At 37.6% G+C, this 27,161-nt stretch overlaps 1 protein-coding gene across 1 annotated transcript; it reads left to right on the forward strand.

The window, feature by feature from the left end:
- Positions 1–18,805: 18,805 nt before the first annotated feature.
- Positions 18,806–19,747, forward strand: LOC127222318 (olfactory receptor 5AK2). The gene has a single exon (XM_051184328.1). It carries the CDS (start codon positions 18,815–18,817, stop codon positions 19,745–19,747), a length of 933 nt encoding a protein of 310 aa, XP_051040285.1. The 5' UTR covers positions 18,806–18,814.
- Positions 19,748–27,161: the final 7,414 nt, after the last annotated feature.

Genomic DNA, 27,161 nt, shown 5'->3' on the forward strand with positions numbered 1-27,161 from the left:
CACAGGGGTACAGGTCTTTTTCAGTAGAGCCCCAACTTTAAGTCCTCACCTAATCGTAATAATTTCCTGAGTGCCTCACTGCTTCATGTTGAAGGAAGAATTTCAGCATTTTCTTCACAACAATAGCATGAGATTTTAAACTTACGAGTGATTTTATTGGGCCCGATATTTGCAGATAAATAGTGTGAAAAGAGTATAGTCATCGGGACCCACTGAAATTTAATATGCTACCCAGAATAGCACAGATCTGTGTGATCTGTTCTATCATAGTGATCAGGTTTTCTGAACTGTTTTTGAAGATGTTCACCCAACACCACAGAAAGTAACAGGAAAGAAAATAGAATGAAGGTAGAGAATTCCTGAGGATAGATGAATTACTTATCTGGGTTATACCTCAGGAAAGTGGAGCTCATTCCCTCAGGGGACATTAATGAACTGTATATAATGTTCACAAATGACCTTCTGCAGGACAAGACATGGAGACGTTTTGCTCAGTCTCTGTGCTGTATACTTCCTGAAGGATTGTCAGCATCATTACCATCCATTTATTCACTGTTGGTGGGAGTCTAGGCTGGTGCAGCCTCTATGGAAAATGGTGTGCATGTTTCTCACAGAGCTGAATCTTTGATGTCACACCAAGTCTATCACACACCCCGAAATTCAGGTTATATTTACATATATTTGTCAGAATTATATCGTTGTTTATTTTTTGTTTTTAATGAGTGCATTGGCAAAGTTTTATGTCAAACTAAACTGAGAGAGATTCTTGGTCCTGTGTTTAAAATGATGCCCAACCTGACTAATAACAAGGAAAAAAGAAAGCAATTCCATAATGGAAGTAAAAGAAAAAAATTACCTCTTTAGTAAATTAAAATTTATGAAAACTGCAACCCAGTCCTTGGAACCTCAGTTTCTTATGGGAATATTGATCCTCTCTACCTTAGCTGTGAACTCTCTGGTGAGCAGAAAACAGAGAGGCCTTGATGGGCACTCAGCCTTTGCTTACTTCAGGGAAAAGTCTCGGGAGGCAAAGAGAGTGAGGAGAAAACAAAGTCAGTGAGGTTTCCAACATCTTCTGGGCATCGTTATAGCAGGTTATGTATGGCATTGTAAGGATTCAGCACTATGCTGGCCTGCCCTGTCACCTGGCAGAATTCACTAAGACAGTACCCTGGTCTGTTCATGTGCAAATGACCCCTTTCTAAGAAAGACTTCAGCCCACTTATGCTCTCTTTCTTCCCACTCTTCTCTTTCTGCTCTTTCTTTCCTGCTCTCTCTCTCTCTTCTCTCTCTCTCTCTCTCTCTCTCTGTGTGTGTGTGTGTGTGTGTGTGTGTGTGTGTGTGTGTGTGTGTGTTTACCTCTTTTCACTTTCCTTCCCTCTCCCCTCCACTTTCTACTAAAACTTCTCACTTATGCTCTGTCTGCCTGGTGTGTTTGTCCCTCCTCCTCAGTCACCCTTGCCAGCCATGAAATCCAAGGTTCCCTACATGCTTTTATCATAACAGGTATAGCAAACCACTTCAGCTTTAAGTTCCAGAATGTTCCACCTTCAAGATAAGGAGTTATTTTCTTCTTGGTGCCATTATGAAAATGAAGTGAGAAACTAAATTGCACTAAGTTGTTGAGAAATGATGAAAATTTTAAAAGGTCCAAACAACTGAATGGCAGAATGTATCTGAGCTTCCTTACTGTCTTGCTCACAAGTGCATGAGTAAGTGCTGAGTTCACTGTGGTGGGAACTTCATATGAGTAGCTTGTAAGTTTAATCATCTCGATGTATCTTAAAATAATCATCAAAAATCTGGCTTGTATTTTTCCTGCACTTGTCTATAGGGAAATAAAGAAAATGGTGAAAAAAAGGTGAAAGTATAAGGAATACATTTTGAAAGGACCCCAACTAAGACTCCTAGGAATAGTAAAGAGGATGCCTGAACTGGTCTACCCTTGTAATCAGATTGATAAATACCCCAATTATCATCATAGAGCCCTCATCCAGTAATAAATGGAACCAGATGCAGAGATTCACAACCAAGAACCAGGCCAAGCTCTGGGAATCCAGTCAAAGAGAGGGAGGAGGAAATATGTGGGCAAGAGAGGTCAAGATCATGATGGAGAAATCTACAGAGACAGCTGAACCAAACTTGTGGAAACTCATAAACTCTAGACACAACTGTGGATACTCCATATGTGGGAGACAGGTGTGAATCTTGAACTATCAGAGGGGCCCCTGGCAGTGGGCCCATGATACAAACCTAGTACATGAACTAGCTTGTTAAAGTCCATTCCCTAGGGTGGTGTGCCATGCTCACCTTGCCCTGCTCCAACCTATTGTGCTAGACTATGTTGACTCCTCAAAGGAGCCCTTACCCATAAGGAGGAGTTGACTCAGGGCAGGCTAAGTGTAAGGGTTGGGGTTTTGGGAGTAGGAATGGAAGGGAGAACTGTGGTTGGAATGTAAAATGAAATTTAAAAATTGAAAAAAAAACATATAGAATAAGAGGAACAATTCATAATGAAATGAGTATATTTTCATAAACTTTATTTAATATATTAATAGAAATGAAAATTAACTGAAAACGTAATGGCAATTTCCCCAAAATGTGAATAAAATTGTCCAATCAATAAGGATAAGTATTTAAATTTTAAATTAAATATAGAGAGTATCCTTGCAGGAACTGAGGAAATAGCTGAGTCTGTAAAGTAGACTCTTGTCCCCAGCACACTAATGAGCAAATGTCAGATATGGTAGTACACCTAGCATGGCAAGACATGAAGATTGCTGACGCACTGGCCAGTCTGCCTGGTGGATCCAGTGAGTTCCAAATAAAGCGTTCAAAAACACAATATGGGTGGCATACTCAAGGTTGACCTGTGATGCACACACACACACACACACACACACACACACACACAGCCACCCACATACATACATTCAAAAACCATAAAAAAATATGCTTTGAAACTATTATGAACCCAAATATTTTAACATTTCTAAAAGAAAATCAAAACTGGCTTATTTTCTCTGCTACTTATTCCTTTGCAAAATTCAGCTGCTACTGGATTTAAGCTAACCATGGAACACAGTAATAACACAAAAGTGACTGAATTTATTCTCCTGGGATTCACTAATCAACACGAGTTTTGGCACATCCTCTTTGTGGTATTCATAGTGATTTATGCTGCTACCTTAGTGGGCAAAATTTCCATGATCCTGCTCATCTGACTTCATTCTTCCCTGCACACTGCCATGTACTATTTCCTGCAGCACTTGGCTTTTGTTGACCTCTGTTACTCCTCTGCCATCACTCCCAAGACACTGAAGAATTTTGTGAGCACAAAACCATCCATCTCCTTCACACGATGTGCGATGCAATTATATGACTACGGTACATTCATAACCAGTGACTGCTTAATCCTGGCTGCTATGGCTGTTGACTGCTATGTGGCCATCTGTTACCACTGTGCTATCCTGTCATTATGTCCTAGCCTCAATAAAATACAACAGAAGTCACTGACTCCTTTCCTTGGAATCTAGTGCCCAAGGTGATACTCAGTGTGTCCTCTCTGTGGTGCTTCTTGTCTTCTAGGTGATGTCCATGGTAAGTAACACTGGGATGATCATCCTTATCAACACAGATTCCAGACTTCAGACTCCTGTATATTTCTTTTTACATCTGGCTTCTGTCAAGATTTGTTACACATCTGCTATCACTCCCAAGATGCAACAGACAGAAATTCACAGAAGCAGAAAATTCATTATAATTTGAAGGATGTGGAATGCAGTTATTGGGTTTTGCAACATTTGAAACCAATCATAGTTTCTCCATGGCAGCTATGACAGTGGATCATTAGGTGGTATCTGTAAGCCTTGCCACGGCTTTACAATCATGGCATCACAAATATACATCAATTTAGTAGCTGGCTTATAATTTATGTGATCAATAAATCCTTCTATTTACAAGCTCTACACATTTCCAGTACTTATATAAGTTGTAGTAACCTGTCTTTGTGGGGCTTCAGTTGAATATAGCCGACTTGCCTGATTTGTACCAGAGAGGGGGAGTGTGGATTCAGAAATGGCAGGTAAAGATGCTGAGGAGAAGACCTATACACAGGATAGAATCAGGAGGGAAATTCAGTAAATACTGAACATGCCAAGTTTATTCTTCAACATTCTTATATATCCCAACCAAAAAGAAGAAAATGGCAAGAGACTTATTTATCATGATACATTGAAGAAACAGACTTTATTCTTCCATTCTCCGAACATTTGGTAACCATGCCTTAGACTAAAACTCTCATTACCTACACCTCAGACCAAGTCTCTTGTTATTTAGATAAGACATCCATGACCAAGACCAAATATCCTACAGTAGCCATGCCTTAGACTTTGGGTCTTATGATTTTAACGTTGGAAGAGTAAGGATAGTTTTAGCTCTCTGACCTTAAACCAAGATGAAGTGAACCCCAACAATAAGTCCAATATTTTCAATCACTTTTACTGTTAATTTTCTCCAAGTTCTCATCCTATCTTGCTCCAGTGTTGCCATTAATTGTATTCGTGACATTTAACCTGCTGTTCACTGGTGTTCGCTATTGTCTTCTCCTAAATCATAGCTAACATCCAAAAGATGTTCTCTACTGTCAAGAAGAAGAAAATTTCTCCACATGTGCCTCCTAACTGACAACAGCCACCATTTTTCATGGAACAATTGCTTATGTGTACACACAGCTTCATTCTGAAAAAAGTATGAAGTCATCTCCATTTATTATTACATTTTCTTTTTTCATTTTTTTTATTCTTTACATACATTACATCTTGAGTGTAGTCCCCTACCTCCATTCCTCCCAGTGCCCCACACACACAATTGCCCTCTCCCCTAGATCCACTCCTCCATTTCCCTAAAAAAAAAAAGAGCAGGCCTCCCAGAGATATCAATTGAACACAGCATAACAAGATGCAATAAGACTAGGCAACTCTCATATCAAGGGTGGACAAGGCAACCCAGTAGGAGGAAAAAGTTCAGACAAGAGTCAGAGATACAAACTCTGCCTGCTAGGGGTCCCACAAGAACACCAAGCTACATAGCCATAACATATGTGCAAAGGACCTACCTAACTCAGACCTATACAGGGTTCTTGCTTGTTGCTTCAGTTTCTACAACCCCCTATGAGCCCTGTTCACTTGATTTTGCGTGTCATGTTTGTTGCAGGTTACCCTTCTTGGACACTCCTTGGGGGAGGGGATGAGAAGACACAGTGCCTGTGACTCAGGCACCGGGAGTTAGTGAGTAGCAGAGCATGTTGCAGACTCATTTATTAAGGAAGTTAGACCAGCCTTTAGATCGCCTCCCAAGGTCCTATTGGCTCAAGCGACTGACTCTGCTGCATTGTTCTTTCCTCGTTGGTGTTTCTGGATCAGATGTCTTTCAGTGAGCAATCTCTGAGCATTGAGGCAAGTTTGGCACCTTGGCTCAGAAAGGAAGTGCCTGCCGCACATGCGTGTGCTCATGCTGGCCTGGGCATCAGGGGCAGGGCGATTGAGACTTGGGTAGGCTAACCACAGTTTCTCCTACACATGTTCTCATAGTTTCCTTGATCCTTCTTCCCCTTCTTCTTGGGGGTTCCTTTGGCTTCAGCTAGTGTTTGGCTATGAGTCTCAGCACCTGATACTATAAATTGATAGACAATGCTTTTCTGATGACAACTGAACTAATACTATAACATTTTCATTGCCGTATTAATGCCTTCATTGATAGCTTGAGAAACAAGGGGGTAAATAAAAAACTAAAGATGGCAGAGTAAAAGCTCTTCTAGATTGGACTCAGGAATTACAATTCAATATACCAAAAAGTCCAGTACATTTGTTCTACCAAAATGTAATGCTTCTAAAATAACGAACATGTTTATCCCTCAAACCAATTAATTCCTCATTCAATTGGTGATGTCTTAGATTATGGAAACCACAGAAGGACCAAGTTCTTCAGGAGAAAAAAGTGCTCACTAGGAAAACACTGCTTCAATCTATGCCTCTGACTTTACCACATCAAGCATAGTAGGGTGTGTCCTAATAGATGAGGAGATGCCTAATTATACAGCAAATGCTATTACATCCTCTCTAGTTAATGGGGAATTTCCTCCTGTACTGACTCCTTAATGATGGTGTGATTCATAGTTATCACCAGAAGACATGGACATTCCCATGACCACACACATAGAAAGGCAAGGGAAATATCTTGCACAACATTCTTTTAACTTCTTTGTTGAATCTTGGGGGTTTTACACTATGTATCCCAGTTCGGTCTGTCTCCCAGTCCCCCAAATCCCCCCTCATCCCTGCTATGGTTCCCCACAAAAAAAAAAAAAACAAGATAAATGAGCAATCAAAAACAAGAACAAAAGACCCCAATAAATCAAAACAGAACAAAAAACACACCAATAACAACAACAAAAATCTCTTCTTCTCTCCTGCCTCTCTATCATCTCTTCATCAGTCCTGATGGCATTGGAGGCTTTGGTGTGTCATATAGTATACTCCTTTGTCCCGTCAGCTTGACTGGTTCAAGGCCTCTGGTATTTGGTATACCCTCCTCACTAGATCCTGGCCAGAGCCCCTCTGTGATATCCTGTGGTCATTTCATCTCTCTCTCTCTCTCATATCTATTTCTCTGCCTCATATTTCCTTAAGATGATGGGGGCCACATGCCCTGCACCATTAGGCACCTGTCAGGGCAGGCCAGCCTGGGCCTAAGGATTCAGGCTAGCTTTCTTCTATCCTGCAGTGGCCTTGAGGGTCCCAACAGGCTGGACCCTGTCTGATATCAAGTGAACCCTTCAACATCCACAATGATCTAAGCACATTATCATTGCTCCCCACAAATCTGTTGAATAAAAAATATGGACAAATGAAAAGAAATAAAAGATCAGGAGTCTAGATGAGCCTTCTCATCAGAATAGGAACAGTAACCTTTAGTTCAGTACAGTGGTTTCTGGTACAGAGAAGTGAGTGGACCTGAAGAAGAGACAGTGGCAAGAACTCTGTGGTCATAGAAATAGTAACCGATTAAGGAAGCTCGAAAAGCTGTATCATGTGCCATATATAGTAAAGTCTACAGCACAGGTGAATGTGTTGGCAAAACCTAAGCATGAATCACACATTCTTTGGCAGGAGACTTTGGTATATGTCCTCACTGAAGCAGTCACTACATGGGGTCAAATGTGAAAGCACTTTATTGCAGGAATTCATATATGGAAGGAAATAGAAGGGAGGTTAAGAAAGATGTAAATCTGACCCACCCTACTCTCCAGACTCCCCTCAAAAAGAGAGAGAGGAAGAAAGATTGGTTGGAGACATTTTTACCTGATCATAAAGTGGGAGGAAGACTTGGGAAAGATACCAAGAAACCCTAGAGTCAAAATAGGCTAACAAAGAAGTCCTGTGTCTCACAGGAATGGGACTGTCTCAGAACTCCTTTCCCACACAGTGGCTGGCAGGAAAGAGTCACACTCTTGTAGTGAGTCTATTAATTTATTCGCATGGCTACCACACACAGGAATTAATAACAACATTTATCCTAATCACATGGTAGAAGTAATGTGTGTGTGTGAGTGTGTGTGTGTGTGTGTGTGTGTGTGTGTGTACGTGAATGCGTGTGTAATGTCCCACGAGACCTGCACACCAAACAAGATATGAAAAGGAGAGGAAGACTACCTGGAAAGAGGCAGTGGCAAGAACTCTGTGGTCATAGAAATAGGAACTGAATAAAGATGCTTGTAAAGCTGCATCATGCACCATATGCAATAAGCCTCCCTTTCCTTTAGTGTCCTTGTCAAAGTATTTTATCACAGCAACAGTTAACTAATACACACTCTTTCAGATTCATTAAAGTTTCAATGTCATTAAATTCCTCAAGTAAACATAATTCAAAGTTTCTGAGTCACAAACTTTACCTAATGACTCTGATATTTTAAAGCACAACTAGAATAAAGGTTGTCTTCCTGGAAGATAATTTTTAAAATACACGTTTTTTTCAGAGAAATGGAAAAATAATGTCAAAAGTTTTTATCCTTAAGTGAACAGCTGAGATAGACACTGTGACAGTATAAAATAAATTAAATCAGCAGGGTCTTTAATGTCACACCAGAGATTTTATGTCAATAAGATTAGGTGAAACTTGGATTTTTTTTTTTCTTTAAAGAGAGCTATGTTTGTTGCTGATTATGGTGACAATCACAATGAAGGAGATACAAACACAAATTTTTGAACATAGAAGTATTTACAGCCTTATTCATAACAAGGCAGGGAAATGTCTTTTATCTAACAAGGCACCGCTTTAAAAAGTAGAAGTCCCCAATGAAAAAAAAGCTTTCTTCTCTAGAAAGCTTTCGTTTTTGTAAGCATAAAATAACCAGTGAACATTGTTTTTCCCAGTTGTATCCCAGTCCATAGAACCTGAGATCTCAAGAGAGGGAATATTGATCCCTTAGTCCCCAACTATAAACTCCTGATGGGAAATAACAAAATAGAGAGACCTTGGTGGGCAATTATCAGCTGCCAAAAGTGGTCCAGGAAGCAACTTCAGAATAAGTAAAACAAACAAATGATATTTGCAATATCAATTGTACATCACTGTAGTGTTTTTAAGTGATATGGAACAAAGGGCTGGAGACCAAGTCCCAGCATGTTTCACCTAAGACCATGAATAATGACTCTATCTTTAGCTATACAACAGAAATTGGAGGAACAGATTGAGCTGGAGTTGCCTGGGAAAACACATGCAAGACATCATTGAATGAGTGTAAGAAGTTCTTTATGCTAACTGTATGTGTTACAATGATTAATGTTTTCATTTATTATTTTGTTTCATTAATGATTTCAGGATTTAAATTGAACTAAGATAAATTTTAGTCTTACATATTTGAATTCTCCCTTTTGCTTTTTTTTTTAATTTATTTTTACTTTCATACATGTATACAATGAAAAATGATCATATCCATCCTCATTTTCTCTTTTCTGTGCCTCCTAGAGATGACTCAGCACACATCCTTCTCCCTGTTATTATTATTATTGTTGCTGTTAAATAACCTAAATAACTCTAATTTTTTTATTATTTTGGCACATTCTTTTTTTTAATTTTTTCCTTTTATGGAAAATAGATACTTTTCTCATACACATTCTGATTGTGGTTGCTAAGAAATAATCAAATATAATAAGATAAAATAAAAACACATCAGGTTAGATAAAACAAGCAAAAAGAAGGAAAAGAGCACAAGGATTCTTTATATATTTGCAATTATTACAATTTAATATAATTAATTTTCAAATATATTTTTCTTAGAATATTTTATTATTTATTTTTTACATTGCAATCCCAGTTCTCCTTCTCTCCTTTCCTCCCACTCCCTCCAGTCCTCCCTCCTCCCATCTGCTCCACTGAAAGAGTAAGACCTCCCATAGGAAGTCTAAGTCCTAGGCTGAGCATGGTATCTCTCCATATAGAATGGGCTCCACTAAGTCACTTTGTACATTAGTGTTAGGTCTTGGACCAACTGCCAGTGGCCTCATGTATTGTCCCAGTCACACACCATTGTCACCTATATTAAGGGAATATAGATTGGTCAATTTTTAAATATATTTAAAATTATATAAAATTACATAATTTTATATAATTACATCATCTCATCCTTACCTTTGCTCCCTCCTAATCTTCCCTTTCAAATCTGTGGTCTCTCTCTTAATTGCTGTTATATAAATATATTCCTAAATGTGTGAGTACAACTGCTCAGTCTGTATAATGTTATTCATATGAATATGTTTTCAGGGCTGACCATTGGGGAAGACTATTTCTCCCACTCTCAGCATTCCCTAGCTGCCTGTAGTTCTTTATGAGTTTTTCCCCTTTCACCTTAGTGTGTCTAGTGATGATGGTAACCAATTTCTGTATCCTGTGATACAGATACTATCCTGTGATAATAGCCCCCTGCTGGAAAATTCATGTAAATGGAGTCATTGTCATTATTCTATCAGAACCTCAGTTTACACACTCTGACCTATGGTAGCTCCCTCAAACAAGTGCTTTTATTCACTAGGTAGAAATCTCTCAAAAATGCCTATGTTTATATATTTTATCACAGATTTGACATAGAAGGCAGCTTGGGCAAGCTCATTAGCCCTTAGTGTTCAACACATGAAGAGTGGAATTAGTTTTTACTCCATCACTCCTTTACCACGCTGTGTATTTCTCAAAATGTTGGAAAGAATGAGGGTACTCCATAGTGATAGCAGGCTTAGTTTGCTGTATTCCCTTCGCTGAAGTCACATTCTCATGTTTGGAATGCAACTCTGCCTGGCATCATTGATCCCTGAGTCAAGGAGCCCAACTAGTATCTCCAGGATATGGTTTTTCCTTCTCTATCAAGTATCTGTTATTCTACACATTCTACACATATATGTCGAAATAAATGAGATAGAGATATACCTCAGCTGATAGAGTACTTATCTAACATCCTCAAATCTCTGGTTCAATATCCACCACCACATAAATCAGACAGGGTGGTGCATTCCTGTAATCCCAACACTTACGAGGCAAAATCAGGGAGACCAAAAGCTCAAGATCATCCTTAGCTACATAGCTACATAAGAACCAACCTATAGATAGACAGACAGACAGACAGACAGATAGATAGATAACACTCCCATAATTACAATCTAATTTCTGCAACTCACTTTTTTTTATTCACTTTTTTACTTGAGAGGTACAAACATATAGATGTAGTAGCACCAGGTGCAAATTAATTCAAATAACTATATTGACTTATACAATAGATTTTATCACTTTTCTTTTATGAACATTCATATATATGAGTGTATATATGTATGTGTTTGAAGATGTACATATATATGTGTGTGTTTATATGCAGACATATATATATGTATATCTATATATACACACACACATATATATATATGTATATATGTATGTAAATGCCCTAGTGTGTGTGGTCATTAATTTTTGTGGATATGTACCTGTACTGGACAGGGCTTAAATTTTATTGACATTCTAAATTTGTCTCCAGATGAGAGAATTCACATCTCTAGCAAAAATATGTGAGACCATGTAATTATACATTTTCAACTAAATACAGATTTTAAGTTGATAAGCATAAAATTATACTATAAGGAGTAAGGTTTTTCCTACTGGCCTGGACCCACTGAGGCGCCAGCCCCAAATAACACACAGAGATGCTGTATTAGATAAAATTCTGTTGGCCTATTACTTGTTTCATATTGGCTAGCTCTGTCTTAATTATTAACCCATTTCTATTAATCTAAGTACTTCCACATGGTCTCATCTTACCAGAGAGAGGGAGCCAGCGGTTCTGCTCTCTTCCATCTCTACATGCTGACGCCTCCCTACTACTTCCTCAAATCCTCCTAGTCTCCTAGTCCCACCTATCTATAAGGAGTAGGGTTTTTCCTCCACCGCCTGTCTGGTCCCGCCGCTGTGCCTGTCCCAAATAACACACTGAGACTCTGTATTTGATATTATGTTGTTGGCCAGTTACTTGTTTCTTATTGGCTAGCTCTATCTTAAGTATTAACCCATTTCTATGTATTTCCACGTGGTCTTACCGAGAGCAGAGGAACGGCGATTCTGTTCTCTCCAGACTCTCCATCTTGACTCTTCCTTACTACTTTCTCTTTCCTCCTTCTCTCCTAGTCCCTCCTATCTTGCTTTCCTATTGGCCAACAGTGATTTATTCATTAACCAGTATGAGAAACATATATACAAATGGCATCTCCCATCACCTATCTTGCTTTCCTATGGGCCAATAGTGCTTTATTCATTAACCAGTACGAGAAACATATTTATAGATGACATATCCCATCATCTCCTCTTTTCTGCCTAAAATAAAAAGAAGGGTTTTAACCTTAGTATAGCAAAATATATCATATAAGTTATCAAATAAGAATCACAGTTAAAAGTATTTAGTCCATTAACATTTAGTAAGACTTAAAGAAAATATTCTATCATCTATCCTATCTTTGTGAGTCTAAAGTCTTATTTATATGTAACTTATCTTTAATCCTAACTAAGGAAAACTATAACCATAACTATTTGTCTTCAACTCCCTCAAAGACCACAGAGGGATAGTATATAAACTCTAGAAATGACAGAGACAACTTGCCTGGTCAGTCACCCAAAGTTCTGTAATGTTCTATCTTCAGCCCATAGGCCATAGTGTGTCTATCAGACACCTCAGCAAATCAGGAAAGTTTAAACTGTCTTCTTGTATTGGCAGTTTGTCAGTTACTTTTCTGTGTCCTGCAGACTGTCTGGCAGACTCCTCCATGAAGGAGGAACCCTGTAGCAATGTCCATCTTGCATCAGCAGTCATTTTCCTGTGGGTCCTGCATGTCCAGTTTATACATCATGAAGTCAAACAGTCCAGACAAGAGTAGTATCTTGCCCAAATGGCTAGTCTTGCCATATTGAAAGCAAACTTCATGATGCGTTTCTTCGATGTCCATCTTCCTTTTTGATGCAGGTGATGTTGCCAGGAGCATTTATGTCTCACTGTCATGAAAAACCCTAAACCATTTTAAATGCCATATTCTGTAGGTCTTTGAAAGGTTTGAAGAATGCCTAGCCATCTCAAATACATCTCTATATATCTAAAAAACCTAACTCACCTAACTCTAAGTTTTGACTATCATAGGTAATTATATATAATCTGTACTACATCATACATTATTTTTAAATGAGCTATATAAATGTAATGCCTAAACAAGGGGAGAAATATACATATAACAAAATTGACCTTAAATTTTATCAATAAATGAAAATCCATTCCAAAACAAAGTATTTATATCTATACCATAATCTCCTTTTTACCTTTAAAAATATTGGTTGTGATCATTAACCATTTATAACCAACCCCATTTAAATGAAAACAAACACTTATAAACATTATTTGGGAATTTGGGCATTGTTCTTTCCAAACTGCTCCCTGCTGGTAGGAGGCACTGTCGTTGGGATCCTAAGAAGACACAGATATCCTGGCTGTAGTCTGCAAGGCTGCTTTGTTCAAGCTATTTTGAACGTAGGATCAACAGGAACTCTGTTTCAGGGGGTCTGGCTTGATCAAACCCTATTAGTCTGGAAGGAATCCACAGCTTTTTATTTTCTGTGGAAACAAAATTAAAAATCCATTTCTCCAGTAACTTGTCCTTGAACTTAAATTTTGAAGTCAAAGCATGTTTAAAACATATAAATTGGATTGATCCAGCAGCATTTGTTTCAACAGTTGTTGTCTCAGCAGTCAAACGATACAAAGACAATATAATACCATACAGTATCCAGAATTTTTCATCGTTATGTGGCTTTTTTAGTACTCTGGTTTTGGGTTTTTTTTTTTTTTTTTCTATTTTTTCATTTTTTGAGACAGGGTTTCTCTGTGTAACTTTTATCTGTCCTGGAATTCACTCTGCACACCAGGTTTACTTTGCAGTCACAGAGATCTGCTTGCCTCTGTCTCCCGAGTGCTGGGATTAAAGGCCTGTGCCACCAACACCCAGCTCCTCTCTATCTTTTTTAAAACCATTTTAATCTTTTTCTCTTCCAAGCCTATGTATATTTTAAAACACAATGTAAACCTTTAGCGGTGTTCTTAATATGAATCTGCCTTTACTGTAAATCTTTATCATTTTTTAGCCACGAGTCTGGTAAACAACAACGTTACTAAAATGAAAGCCATAGCTGTGTTAGCCACGGTCTATGGAAGATGGTGGCGAGTACCTTTACCACCAGAAGTGAGAGCTGTACTCACTGCCTTGATCTATGCTGCCATCCAGCAGCATGCTGCCAGCTTGGAGATGTGGTCACTGCCATTGCCAGCTCTGATACACACCAATAAATTGTTAGCAGAGTTTCTTAAAAACCTTGCAGTTTTTTGCCTCTTATGCTGAGTCAGGAAATCTCCCTTAAAGGAGCCGTGCAAATCTCTGCTTGAATCTAGCAAAACTGAGTCCAACCAAGAAAAATGCTGCTAGCAAGAAGCCTTGCTTTTTTCTGTTTTTTTGTGTTTTAAAACCCTTTTAAGTTTCTGTTAAGTTTCAAATGGAAGTTCTTATTAGCCACGTTGCAGCGCTATATGTAAGGAATAAGGTTTTTCCTGCAGGCCTGGACCCATCTTTTTTTTTAATACTTATTTATTTATTCTGTATAAAGTGTTCTGCATGTATGCTTGCACACCAGAAGATAGCATCAGATCTCATTACAGATTACAGATGGTTGTGAGCCACCATGTGGTTACTGGGAATTGAACTCAGGTCCTCTGGAAGAGCATTTGCATACAAGTTTCTTTTTTAAAATAAATAATGTGGTAATTTTATTATTAATTCAATATATACAACTGTTTTGCATATAAAACATCTGTTATTTGTGCTGAACTCTTATTTGTGACAAACAGATAGTTGTTGATGAGTGTAATAACCATGTGAGTTCTAAGGAATATGAATGTTGACTAACATATCCATGCCAGTTAACAGATAAGAAGAAAGCAATACAATGAAGGCACTTGCCAGTGTTACATTCATTTTTCATTTTTTTTTTTTGGAAAACTAAATACTATGTTTCTACTTTTAGATTCATTTTTACAAAATTCCTTTTTTTTTTTTGAGGTTATAGTACAACTGCATCATTTCAACATTGCTTTTTTTTGATGAAACAACTGATACATGTAATGGGATATTTCAAATTCCATTAGAACTAACTAACATTGCCATGTTGTTGTTGTTCCTGCTGCTGTAGCCCTTAGCTATTTAAGATTAACTGCTACATGCTCAATATCTCATACCAGTGAGCCTTTAGAGATCTCATTCACCTTTTATAAAGAGCTTCCCTCATATAATTCTTTTTTTATTTAAAAATATTTTTCATTTTACACACCAAACTCAGTTCCCCCTCCCTCCCCTTCTCTCACCCTCCCATCTCTCCCCTTCCCACCCTTCATCTACTCCTCATAGAGATAAAGCATACAAGTATCTTTTGAGGTTTCTTTTGATCATTTTGGGGTTTCTTTTTAGTAACTGGTTTAGGTCATTTGTAAAATTTTCCTTGAGATTCACTTTCAGAAATAATTTATATATCCTGGATACTAACCCTTTGATATCTGAGCATGTAACAACAAATTTCCATTTAGTGTCTGGCCCTTTGTTATTATTTTCAATGTTTTATTCTTCTATTTTTGTGTCTTCTTTAAATTTTATCTGCATTTTTGTCATATTTATTCTGCTGTATTTTCCTATCAATCTTTAAAATCTAAATCTTTATTTTACCTGCAACTGCTTTTGTAAAATGCAAAGCAAGAATCCAATATGATTTCTGCATGTATATTGACATCCGTAGTGCATCATTTATCATGGGCTCTGTTTTCCTATGTCAGCTTTCTGCAGGCTAATGGGTCTGATGATTATTTCATTTTCTGAGCATTATAGATATAATAGTCTCCCCCTCACCTACACCAGACTATCTTTATTATTACTGTTTTATGAGACTCCTAAAGCCTGGTAGAACAAGTTTCCACCATTATCTTAGCTATCCTTGGCTCTTTTCTCTTCCATAGAAAATTTAAAATAGGCTTGTCGACGTATACTTAAAATCCTATTTAGCATTTGATAGAAATTACATTGAATTACTAAGTTAATGGAGAGATTACAATGCTAAGTTCTTATCCACAACCCAGTTCTAAATTCAGCCTTCTTTATGCCCTCGAATTCTTGATTTTCTCAATAAGTATTACAAACATTGTTTACTAGATTTGTGCTTATATGTTTTATATTTGTTATTCAGGGATAAAGACCAAACTGAGGGCTTCAAGGATACTAGGTAAGTGTTCTACTATTGATCCACATCCTCAGCTCCAAATAATCTGTATTGAAAGGGCAAGTCATTGTCTCAGTTGTATATCCCCAATTATGAATGTATATTTCCAAACCCATCAGCATACAGATGGCCCTGATTGAATACAGTAGGTCACAGGACAAAAAAAAAAACAACAAAAAAAATGAATGTGGAAAGGGGATTTATAGGGAGAAGCTGAGTGGGGGATGCGGTCTTGAGAGAAAGAAGAGACAGGTTGAAGAGTGAGACCAATCAGATCCATTATATGAATGTATGGAATTGTACAAATTTAATTAGTAAAAGCATTGACTGTTGTAAATATAAATGGAATTGGCCTTTGTATATTAGACTGTCTAATGACTTTACTAAACTCACTAAGAATTTATAGGATTTTTCTGAAATTCTCCATGAAGAAAAATACATCATTAAAAATAGTAACGAGTATATCTTTTCATATACTCAAGGTTCCCTTTGTTTCCTTTTTGTGCCCTTGTTTCCTGGCTAAGACTTAAAGTGAATGCTGAATAGATTCAGGGATGAAAGGCAGATTACTTCTGTTATAAGTACTACTTTTCATAACTTACAAATAATGTTATTTATTACAACAATGTGGTAGAAAACACTAAGCCAAGTTAACACAGTCCCAGTACCCACATGGTGGCTTATAACTGTCCATCACTCCATTTCCAGAAGTTCTAACACTCCCTTCTGCCTCTGTGGGTACCATGTGTGCTTTCAGTGCACTTACATACATTCAGACAGAATACTCATAAAATACACATAAAAAACATTTAAAGAAAATATTAAAGTATTTGGTCATAAGGTCATACATACCAACTACTATCAATCTCTCTCTTCAATGACCATAAATTAATAAAGACTGGGTCTGAGAAGGCATAGCACCATAGGTGAAGTGCTTATGATATGAGTATGAAAATGGGAGTTCAACCCCCCAAAAAAGTAAGAAACCATGAGGTGATACAAGCATGTAATTCCAGTGCTGGAGAAGTAGATAGGCAAATCTATGAGCTTGCTGGTCAGCCGGCTTAGGCTATCCAAAGAGCTTCAGGCTTACTGAGAGAGCCTGTCTCCAAAAATATGATAAATGGCACCTTAGGAATAATTCCTAAGATTTACCTCTTGCCTCTATATGCATGTGAACATGCAGACACTGAACAAAAAAAAATGAGGAAACAAAAAAATCACATTAAATAGAAGATATGAAATAGCATTGTTCAATGAGCTAGAACAACAATGCACTGTAAGAAAGTTTCTGTGTTACACTTGTGTTTTCTGAAGGAAGGAATGAAATGAATATATGTTTTACTTTTTCAAAACACAACTATAAAGTAAAAAATCCAATTACTTCAAATTTAATATTTCTATAAAAGATACCATAAGTAAGGTTTATAAATGATATAATCTCTGAAAATCTTTAAATAATAGGAAATTTAAATCCAGGATTTTAAAAAGATAACATTCTAGTTATACATACCAAAAATGTCAATAGCCAATGTGTAGAAAAGTAGAATAACATACTTCTGAAAATATTGTGGAGTGGCCAAATCAATTCATGTCTAAAATAGTAAAAATGAGACACAGCTTTACATATTTTCAGATTCAGAATAGAAGTAGTGAAGAAATGATGTGCACCTTAGCAGAACTTACACTTGTGAGGCAGGAACAGATGTCATCAAAAGATGCTCAGCCAAGCTCACTGTGTACACATTACACTAAAAGTCAATTATCTTTGTCTTTAAGAATGCATCTCAAAGACATTTCTCTAGGAAAACTCATAGGTAATTATGAAAAATAGACAACATTAGTCAGAGTTACTGAAAGTGTGGTCCATGGATCAGCATCACATTTGGGGCTCTGTTACCAGGTCATGACAGTATGAATAAGGAAGTAAAATGGATCTTTTAAAACTATGGTAGGCTTCTGGCAACCCTGAAATCATTTTATTACCCTTTACAAAAATATTGTAAATACAATAACTTACAGTAAATGCAGTAGATTGAGAATGAGAGAATGAAACACATGACATGTATGAACACTTCTATAAAGCACTCTACATGCTATGAGTCATGATCTCTAGAACACAATAAGAGAAAGGGGGAATGAAAGATTATAGAGAAATTTTGAAACAAGATCACATAGAACCTAAGTCAGGGGGTTTGGATCTAAAGTTAAGATATCAGATTCTCAGCATGAAAGCCAGCATTAAAGCTAGGCACAGTGTAGCACACTAGTAGCCTTGACTTGATGCTAGAGTGGAGACAGGAAGACCTCAGGGGTTTCCTAGCTAGTCAATCTAGGCAAACCAACAAATTCTACATCCAATGGAAGACCCTAATTCAAATAATAAGGTGAATAACAATGAAACAAAATACCAGATATCAATATTTGTCCTCCACACATACCCATAGAATTGAACTTGCACCATATTATTATCATGTACACTTATTAGGTAAATAATTAAGGTATTCTTTATATCTTTGTTAGTTGGTGTATTTGTGGCATGCTTGCTTGTCCCTGAGAGTACAGATACTGCTAGAGGACAATTCTCCAAACTCTATGTGGAATTGACTAAGCTGGAGTGACACACTTTAGCCATTTTGCTTTGTTTTGCTTGCCTTTTTTTGAAGGCAACCAAAGTCTCATGTGCCCCTGCTGGTCCTAAATTTTCCTGCTTCTACCTCCCTAGTGTTAGGATTACAGATGTGACCCACTGTGCCTAGTTCCTCATGTTAACCTTTAAAACCAATATGAGTTGTATTACAATAAGTGTTTTTAATCTTATTTTGAAACCAAACATGATGGAATGCATTCAAGGATACTGCACTCAGCCTTCTCCACTATTCCTTTTTTGCAACCCTTCGGTCAATTTCGACTGTTTTTTTAACTAATGATGGAACAAAATAATAGCACCATAGTGACTGAATTCATTCTTCTGGGATTTGCTGAACAACACAAGTCTTGGCACATCCTGTTCATAATATTTCTAATCATCTATGTTGCCACACTCATGGGTAACATTGGCATGATCCTACTCATCAAGATTGATTCTTCCCTGCACACTCCCATGTACTTTTTCCTCCAACACCTAGCCTTTGTTGATCTCTGTTACACCTCAGCTATCACTCCCAAGATGCTGAAAAACTTTATAGAGACAAAAGCATCCATCTCCTTCACAGGATGTATGTTACAATTGCTGGCCTATGGTACATTTGCCACCATTGACTGTTTCATCCTGGCTGCTATGGCGGTTGACCGCTATGTGGCCATCTGTAACCCATTGCGCTATCCCATCGTCATGTCCCAGAGACTCTGCCTTCTACTGCTGCTTGGTTCGTATACCATGGGCCTCCTAAATGCTTCTGTAAACACAAGTTTTACATTTTCACTGAATTTTTGCAAGTCCAATGCCATTAATCATTTTTTCTGCGACGAACCTCCCATTCTTGCCCTGTCATGCTCCAGTATTGATTTCAGCATCATGTTACTGACAGTCTTTGTGGGGTTCAACTTGATGAGCACTGTGTTGGTTGTCATCTTTTCCTACATATACATCTTGGCCGCCATCCTAAGGATGTCTTCTGCTGCAGGAAGGAAGAAGGCCTTCTCCACATGTGCTTCCCACCTGACTGCAGTCACCATTTTCTATGGGACTCTCTCCTATATGTATCTACACACACATACCAGTGAATCTCAAGAGAAAGAAAAGGCAGCTTCTGTATTTTATGGCATAATTATCCCCATGTTAAACCCCCTGATTTATAGCCTGAGAAACCAAGATGTGATAGAAGCCTTTAAAAAGATAGGAAAGAAGTACTTATAATTTGAGCATCCATGTATAACTCAAGATGGTTTGTCAAGCAAGTCACCAATGCCCTGTTAATTTGCATCCTCAAATATTATGGCACAGGCTGAATTGTGGCACATGACTTGAAGGCATTATGTCATTATATCAATTATATTTGAAAGGTACCAAGGTTATTGTGGCCTCGTAGAAAGAGTTTGGCAATGAACCTTCTGTTTCTATTGTATGGAACAATTTGAGGAGTATTGGTATTAGCTCTTCCTTGAATTTCTGGTAGAATTCTGCACTGAAGCCATCTTGCTTGGGAGGCTTTTGATGACTGCTTCTATTTCATTGCGGGTTATAGGTCTATTTAAGTTGTTTGTCTGTTCTTGATTTAATTTTGATAAGTGATGGTTATCCAGAAATTTGTCCATTTCCTTTGAGTTTTCAATTTTTGTGGAATACAGGTTTTCAAAGTATGACCTGAAAATTGTATTTCCTCTGTGGCCATTGGTATTTTCCCCTTTTCATTTCTGATGTTGTTAATTTGCATGTTCTCTCTCTGCTTTTTCATTAGTTTGGATAAAGGTTTGTATATCTTGTTGATTTTCTCAAAACACCAACTCTTTGTTGCATTGATTTTTTTGTATTGTTTTCCTGGTTTCTATTTTGTTGATTTCCACCCTCAAATTGATTATTTCCTGGCATCTACTCCTACGGAGTGAATTCACTTCTCTCTGTCCTAAGGCTTTCAGTTGCGCTGTTAATTCTCTTATGTGACTATCCTCTGTTTTCATCATATGGGCACTTAGTGCAATGAACTTCCCTCATAACACTGCTTTCAAGGTGTCCCATAAGTTCGGGTATGTTGTATCCTCATTCTCGTTGAATTTTAGAAAGTCCTTAATTTCTTTCTTTATTTCTTCTTTGACCCAGGTGTGGTGCAATTGCATATTGTTCAGTTTCCATGAGTTTGTAGGTTTTCTGTGATTTGTGTTGTTGTTCAATTCCAATTTTAAAGCATGGTGGTCTGATAAGATACAGGGGACTATTCCAATTCTCTTGTATCTGTTGAGGTTTGTTATGCCACCTAGTATGTGGTCAATTTTAGAGAAGATTCCATGTGGAGCAGAGAATAAGATATATATATTCTTTTGTGTTTGGATGGAATGTTCTATAGATGTCTGTTAAACCCAGTTGAGACATAGCACAACAACTCAAATAGTTAAATAAAGTAATTATGAACAGGTGTCCAAAAACATGCATTCAGTGTTGCTTTTGTGATTCATGAAAAGACTTATTTAATTTATTTAATGGGTGTGTGAGAGAGAATGCATATGCCACATGTATGCTTGTGCCTGGAGAAGCTAGAGAAGAGCATCCAATGCTCTGGAGCCATTGTGAGCCACCCAATACGGGTGCTGGAAACTAAAATGGGCCCTCTACAAATGCCTGCTTAACTGCAGCTCCTTTTCTCAAGTCCCACTTTTGTACATTTTGATTAGTTTTCTTTTTATAAACATCTTCCATCAGAAAATAAGATTAAAGTAAGTCTATGAGAAGTGTTTAATCAATTTTGCCTGAATACTTGTATTATGTAGACTATAGTGACGAAAAGGGGAGGGGTCAAGTGATCTTCTCTTGATATTGTTTCTCTTCATATTTACTTATAACTATTCTGTTTGCTATTGTAAAGGAACATTTGACAGATCATTTCTTTGGTAAATAAATATGGGAAAAGAGGGGAAAGAAAGAATAATAATATTTTCTCACAGATACTAAACACTGGAGGAACATATTTCTTTTCCTAACAGTTCCTCTAAGGAATTAGGAAAACTGACGTAAGAGTCAGGGAGATATGCATCATTTTCATCCATGTTGAATATAGCTTGAGTTTCCAGATGTTTACCCACACGCACTTTGAAGGTCTACATCTTAGGAAAACAAAACTAAATACATATTTGATACTACATAGCAGAAGTATTTACCCAAATTGATGCTTTATATTCCTTAACACTCTTTCCCAAAAACAACAACTCTTATAGAAGACCATGCTTAAATCTGAAAGTAAAATATGTACTAGTATTCTTGTCATTTGGAAAAACAAGCATAGTAGGGTTTTCAGAATAGTTATCAATTATAAGACCATTCTGCAACTAAACAAAGTAACTGAAAACGTGAGTAGTGAGTGAAACCACAAGGAGGAGCAAGAGGAGGATAGGGTGCAGCTTGCTACATTTCTCAATGTTTTTAGAAGGTTTAGACTCATAGACTGAGATAGGAATGTGGAATAGTCATCCAGTCATAATCTAAACACTACCAAGAGAAATCAGATGGTACCAGCCCATGAAGCAAGTTGTATTCCAAGAAAACAATCCCAAAATTAGGACACTCTAGGTTTACGTAACATTGCTGGTGACTTGTTTGCCTAGATCTATTGGCATATGCCTCGTTTCTTCTCTGGCACACAAACAAATCTACTCTAAATGGGAAAAGACAAACCTGTGCTAAACACAGCATCTCTGGGGAGGGACACAACACCACCTTCTACTATTATGGCACGTGCTGTCATCACAAGCACTCCTTTCTTTGCACTACTAGAGATTGATCAGAGGGCCAAGCACACTGAAAAGCATCTACCATTGAACTAAAGCACCAGCCATCTTATTTGGAGGTTGTAAAATAATTTATGTGTTTTAAGTATAAGTTCTTTTTCAGATGTAAATATAGATTAACGTTACACATAACATACATGTGGTATATGCATAATTTGAAATATTTTCTCCCAATATGAGTATATACTTTCATTTTATTAATGAGTTGTAGGGACTTCTTCTATGTTTTATCAGTTTTAAAATAAAATACACATTTATATTTAACACTCCTTAGAACCTGCAAAATAGTATCCATATGTAGTATGGGATAAATACTCAGATTCACTGCTTCCTTTTTTAAGATTTGTATTACTGTTATGTATATGTGTTTGTGAGGATATGCCACATGTAGATAGGTGCCTATGGATGCCAGAGGAAGTTGTTTGGATTCTTCAAGTCTGTAGTTACAGGCAGCTGTGGCCACCCAAACTCAGATCCTCTGGAAAAGCAGCAAAAGTGCTTTTAACTGTTAAGCCATATGCCTTGCCATTCAGTGTAACAGAAGATTTTTTTAAAAAGTCAAACACTTCATCATTGAATAGTCTTGGACCTTAGTTAAAATTTTAATTTATTATACTGTTGACATATTTTCCCATTAGGTAAATATGACTGTTCTGTTTTATTAAGAGGAAATGGTATGTATTACTCTTAGCCTTAAAACTATGTATTGTTGGTCTTCTAGGGCAATAAAAATGTACTAAACTTGATTATAGAAATTGTATGGCCTCAATAGATCAGGAAAATATAATATTATCCAGTGTTTTGTTTTTAATGAATAATATAGTGTAGAATAGAATATATGGCAACACAGGAGAGAGACTGAACAGTTGGATTAAACAAGAGGAAAGATGAGAGTAAGGGCAATAGTTCAGGAATGGAAAGCTAATGCTGAGGGTAATTTTAATGGTCATACAGAAACCTACTACAACAGAAGTTTCTTTAAATATATATATATATATATATATATATATATATATATATATGTAATTTATACTTATTACATATTTACTATTTTAAAATATATAAAGAAATCTAATTAGAGTCACCATATAATGTGGGAGAGAAAGTTAAACTTCCAGTGCCAGGAATGGGTTACATCTAATTGAGCTGTTGGCCAAAGTGGTCCCATGGAAAGCACCAAACAATTCAAACTCTTGCCAAGCCTATTGGTTGTTCTCCAAAAATTGATGAAGGCACTATAGCTGAATATGACACATATCTCATTAAATATGGAAAATTTGAGCCAGAGTCTAACTAGAGCCTTCACCCCTACCAATTAGTGTTCATGGTACTGGAAAATATTCTGCATGCTACTAGATGAGAAAGGTAAACACCAATCCAGCTATAGACCTTCATTCTACAATGGTGGCCTGTCATCATGCTACAGTAGTGCAATGCTGGCACAAAGGTTGTGGAAGAAACCAACCACTCTCTGATTGGGTTTAAGGCCCACTCCATGAGATGGAACCCAGTCCTGGCACTGCCAGAGTGGCCAAGGATCTGAGACTAGGTCATACATTTAAACTCACAGAGACTGTGGTACCATGGACAAGGCCTACACAGGTCTAAATCAGACAGGGTCCCTACACTGAGGTGGGAAATAAACATGAGCTCCAATCCCCAACCAAGAAGCTACCTCCAATTAACAATTGCTCAAAAAGGAACAAAGTAGGTTCTCCAGGGAGTCTCATTGGCATACAAATCTATTTGAGCATTTTTACCTTACTGGTCTTTTTCTCACATTTTATTGTTTCTGTTTTTGTGTTTCTATGGATGTGTGTGTGTGATAGTGACTGCATGCATGTGTGTATTTTTTGTGCTCTGTTTGTATATTTATTTATTATGTTTTACTCAATGAAAGTACAAGAAGCTTACAGAATACCAAATAAACTGAACCAAGAAAAAGGATGAGAAGGAGAAAAAGAAGATCCCTCACTCCCAGAGTTCAGTGGAAGAGAGGGAAGAGCAATAATATGAGCAAAGGAGTCGCAGCCATGATGGGGAAACCAATAGAAACAGCTGGCACAAGCTACTGGGAACTCACTGAATCTGGACTGACAGCTTGTGGACCTGCATAGGTCCAAGCTAGGTCCCTTGAATGCAGGTAATAGTAGATGGCCTGAGCAAGATATGGGACCAGTGACAGTGGGACCAGGATCTATCCCTAGTGCATGAAGTGGTTTTTTGGAACCCTTTTCCTGTGTACAGATACCTTGCTCAGCCTAGAGATGGGGGTGGGGAGTGAGTGTCTTGGTTCTGCCTCACTTTGGTTATGGAACAGACTTCATTGACTGCCCATTAGAGACCTTACCCTCTCTGAGTAACAGATGGATGCAGGTTGGGGGGGGGGAGGATGGTGGAAGGAGGAGGAGAACGAGGAGGGGGGACTAGGATTGGTATGTGATTTTTTTTAATTAAATTTTAAAAAAAGAAAAAAAGAAAATGGAATCAATGTCCTAAAATGGTGCTATCTAATGTGTTTTTAAAAAATAAACATATGTGGGGCTGGATTCTGGACCCCCATTGCCGGGCCTTTGCTAAAGAGGCCTTAGCTAGAGAGTGCCAGACCCCGGCTAGATCCACTAGATCCACACATCCAGGCAGGAATATCCTGAGTCCCAGCCTGCTGGATCATTGACACCCATTGCTGGTCCTCTGCTGGAGATTGATCTTTTACTCCCTGCCTGAGGAGAGACCTCCTAGAGAGCTTGGACCACTACCCAGAGCTACTGACATCTAAGTTCTGACCCACCTAAGCCCACAGGGGGAGTACCAGAGAGGGGGGTGATAGAGAGAGAGACCCACCTGTACCTACTGGAAGAAGTGATGGAAAGACAGCAATACAGAAAACACCTGACAATAGAAAGACAAGCATGACACCACAAGAATCTAGGGACTCTACACCAACTAGACCTGAACACCCCAAAGCAGATGAAGCAGAAGAGAACGACTTAAAAAATATCATCATAAAAATGATAGAGGCCCTCAAAGACGATGTGAGAAAATCCCTTAAAGAAATGGAAGAAAAAACAAACAAAATATTGGAAGAAATGAACAAATTTCTTAAAGAAAATACAGAAAGTCAAGAAAAAACAATTAAACAGGTGAAGGAAACAGTTCATGACTTGAAAACTAAAATAGAGACAATAAAGAAAACACAAACCAAAGGAATGCTGGAAATAGAAAAACTGAGCAAACGATTGGGAACTACAGATGCAAGCATAACCAGCAGAATTCAAGACATGGAAGAGACAATCTCAGGCATTGAAGATAAACTAGAGGAAGTAGATTCATCAACCAAAGAAAATCTTAAATCCAACAAATCCTTAACACAAAACATCCAGGAAATGTGGGACACCGTGAAAAGGCCAAACCTAAGAATAATAGGCATAGAGAAAGGCAAAGAAGCCCAACTCAAAGGTGCAGAAAACATATTTTAAAAATTCATTGAAGAAAACTTTCCCAATCTGAATAAGGACATGCCATAAAAGTACAAGAAGCATACCAAACACCAAATAGATTGGACCAAAAAAAAAAAAAAAAAAAGACCCGAAGACCCGTTGACACATGATAATCAAAACACCTAACATACAGAATAAAGAAAGAATATTAAGAGCAGCGAAGGAAAAAGGCCAGGTAATATATAAAGGCAGACCTATCAAAATTACACCTGGCTTCTCCATGGAAACTCTCAAGGCCTTGATAGATGTTCTACAAGTACTAAGAGTCTACAGATGGCAGCCCAGGCTACTATACCCAACAAAACTCCCAATCACTACAGATGGAGAAAACAAGATATTTAATGACAAAAGCAGATTTTCACAATATGTATCTACAAATCCAGCCCTACAGAAAGTACTAGAAGGAAAACTCTAACCCAAGAAAGTTAACTATGCTCACAAAGACATAGGCAATAGATAATCCCACTTCACCAGAAGCCAAGGGTAAAGCAGAACAAATATGTTCACAATAACACTGCCAACAACAAATCTAAAGCAAACAAGCATTAACATTCAATGGTCCTTACTTTCCCTCAACATTAATGGTCTTAACTTGCCTATAAAAAGACACAGGCTAACAGAATAGATATGAAGACAGAATACATCCTTCTGCTGCATACAAGAAACACATCTAAGCTTCAAAGATAGACATTACCTCAAGGTAAAGGGCTGGGAGAAGATCTTCCAATCAAATGAACCCAAGAAGCAAGCAGGTTTGGCTATCTTAATATCTAACAAGTTAGACTTTAAACCAAAATTAATCAAAAGAGATGAAGACGGTCATTTTGTATCCATCACAGGAGAAGTCCATCAGCACAAAGTCTCAATTCTGAGAATCTATGCCCCAAATACAAAAGAAACATTCACAAAAGAAATGCTACTAAAACACAAAGCTCACATAAAACCTCACACACTTATACTGGGAAACTTCAAAACTCCACTCTCACGGCTACACAAGGACACCAGTCAGAAACTTAACAAAGAAACAAAAGAACTAACAGAAGTTATGTCTCAATTGGGTTTAACAGACATACATAGAACATTGCATCCAAATACAAAAGAATATATCTTCTTCTCTGCTCCACATGGAAACTTCTCTAAAATTGACCACATACTAGGTGACATAACAAACCACAACAGATACAAGAGAATTGGAATAGTCCCCTGTATCTTATCAGACCACCATGCTTTAAAGTTGGAATTCAACAACAACACAAATCATAGAAAACCTACAAACTCATGGGAACTGAACAATGTGCAATTGCACAACACTTGGGTCAAAGAAAAATAAAGAAA

The sequence above is a fragment of the Phodopus roborovskii genome, unplaced genomic scaffold (assembly GCF_943737965.1).
Source record: "Phodopus roborovskii unplaced genomic scaffold, PHOROB, whole genome shotgun sequence".
In the NCBI taxonomy this organism is placed as follows: Eukaryota; Metazoa; Chordata; class Mammalia; order Rodentia; family Cricetidae; genus Phodopus; species Phodopus roborovskii.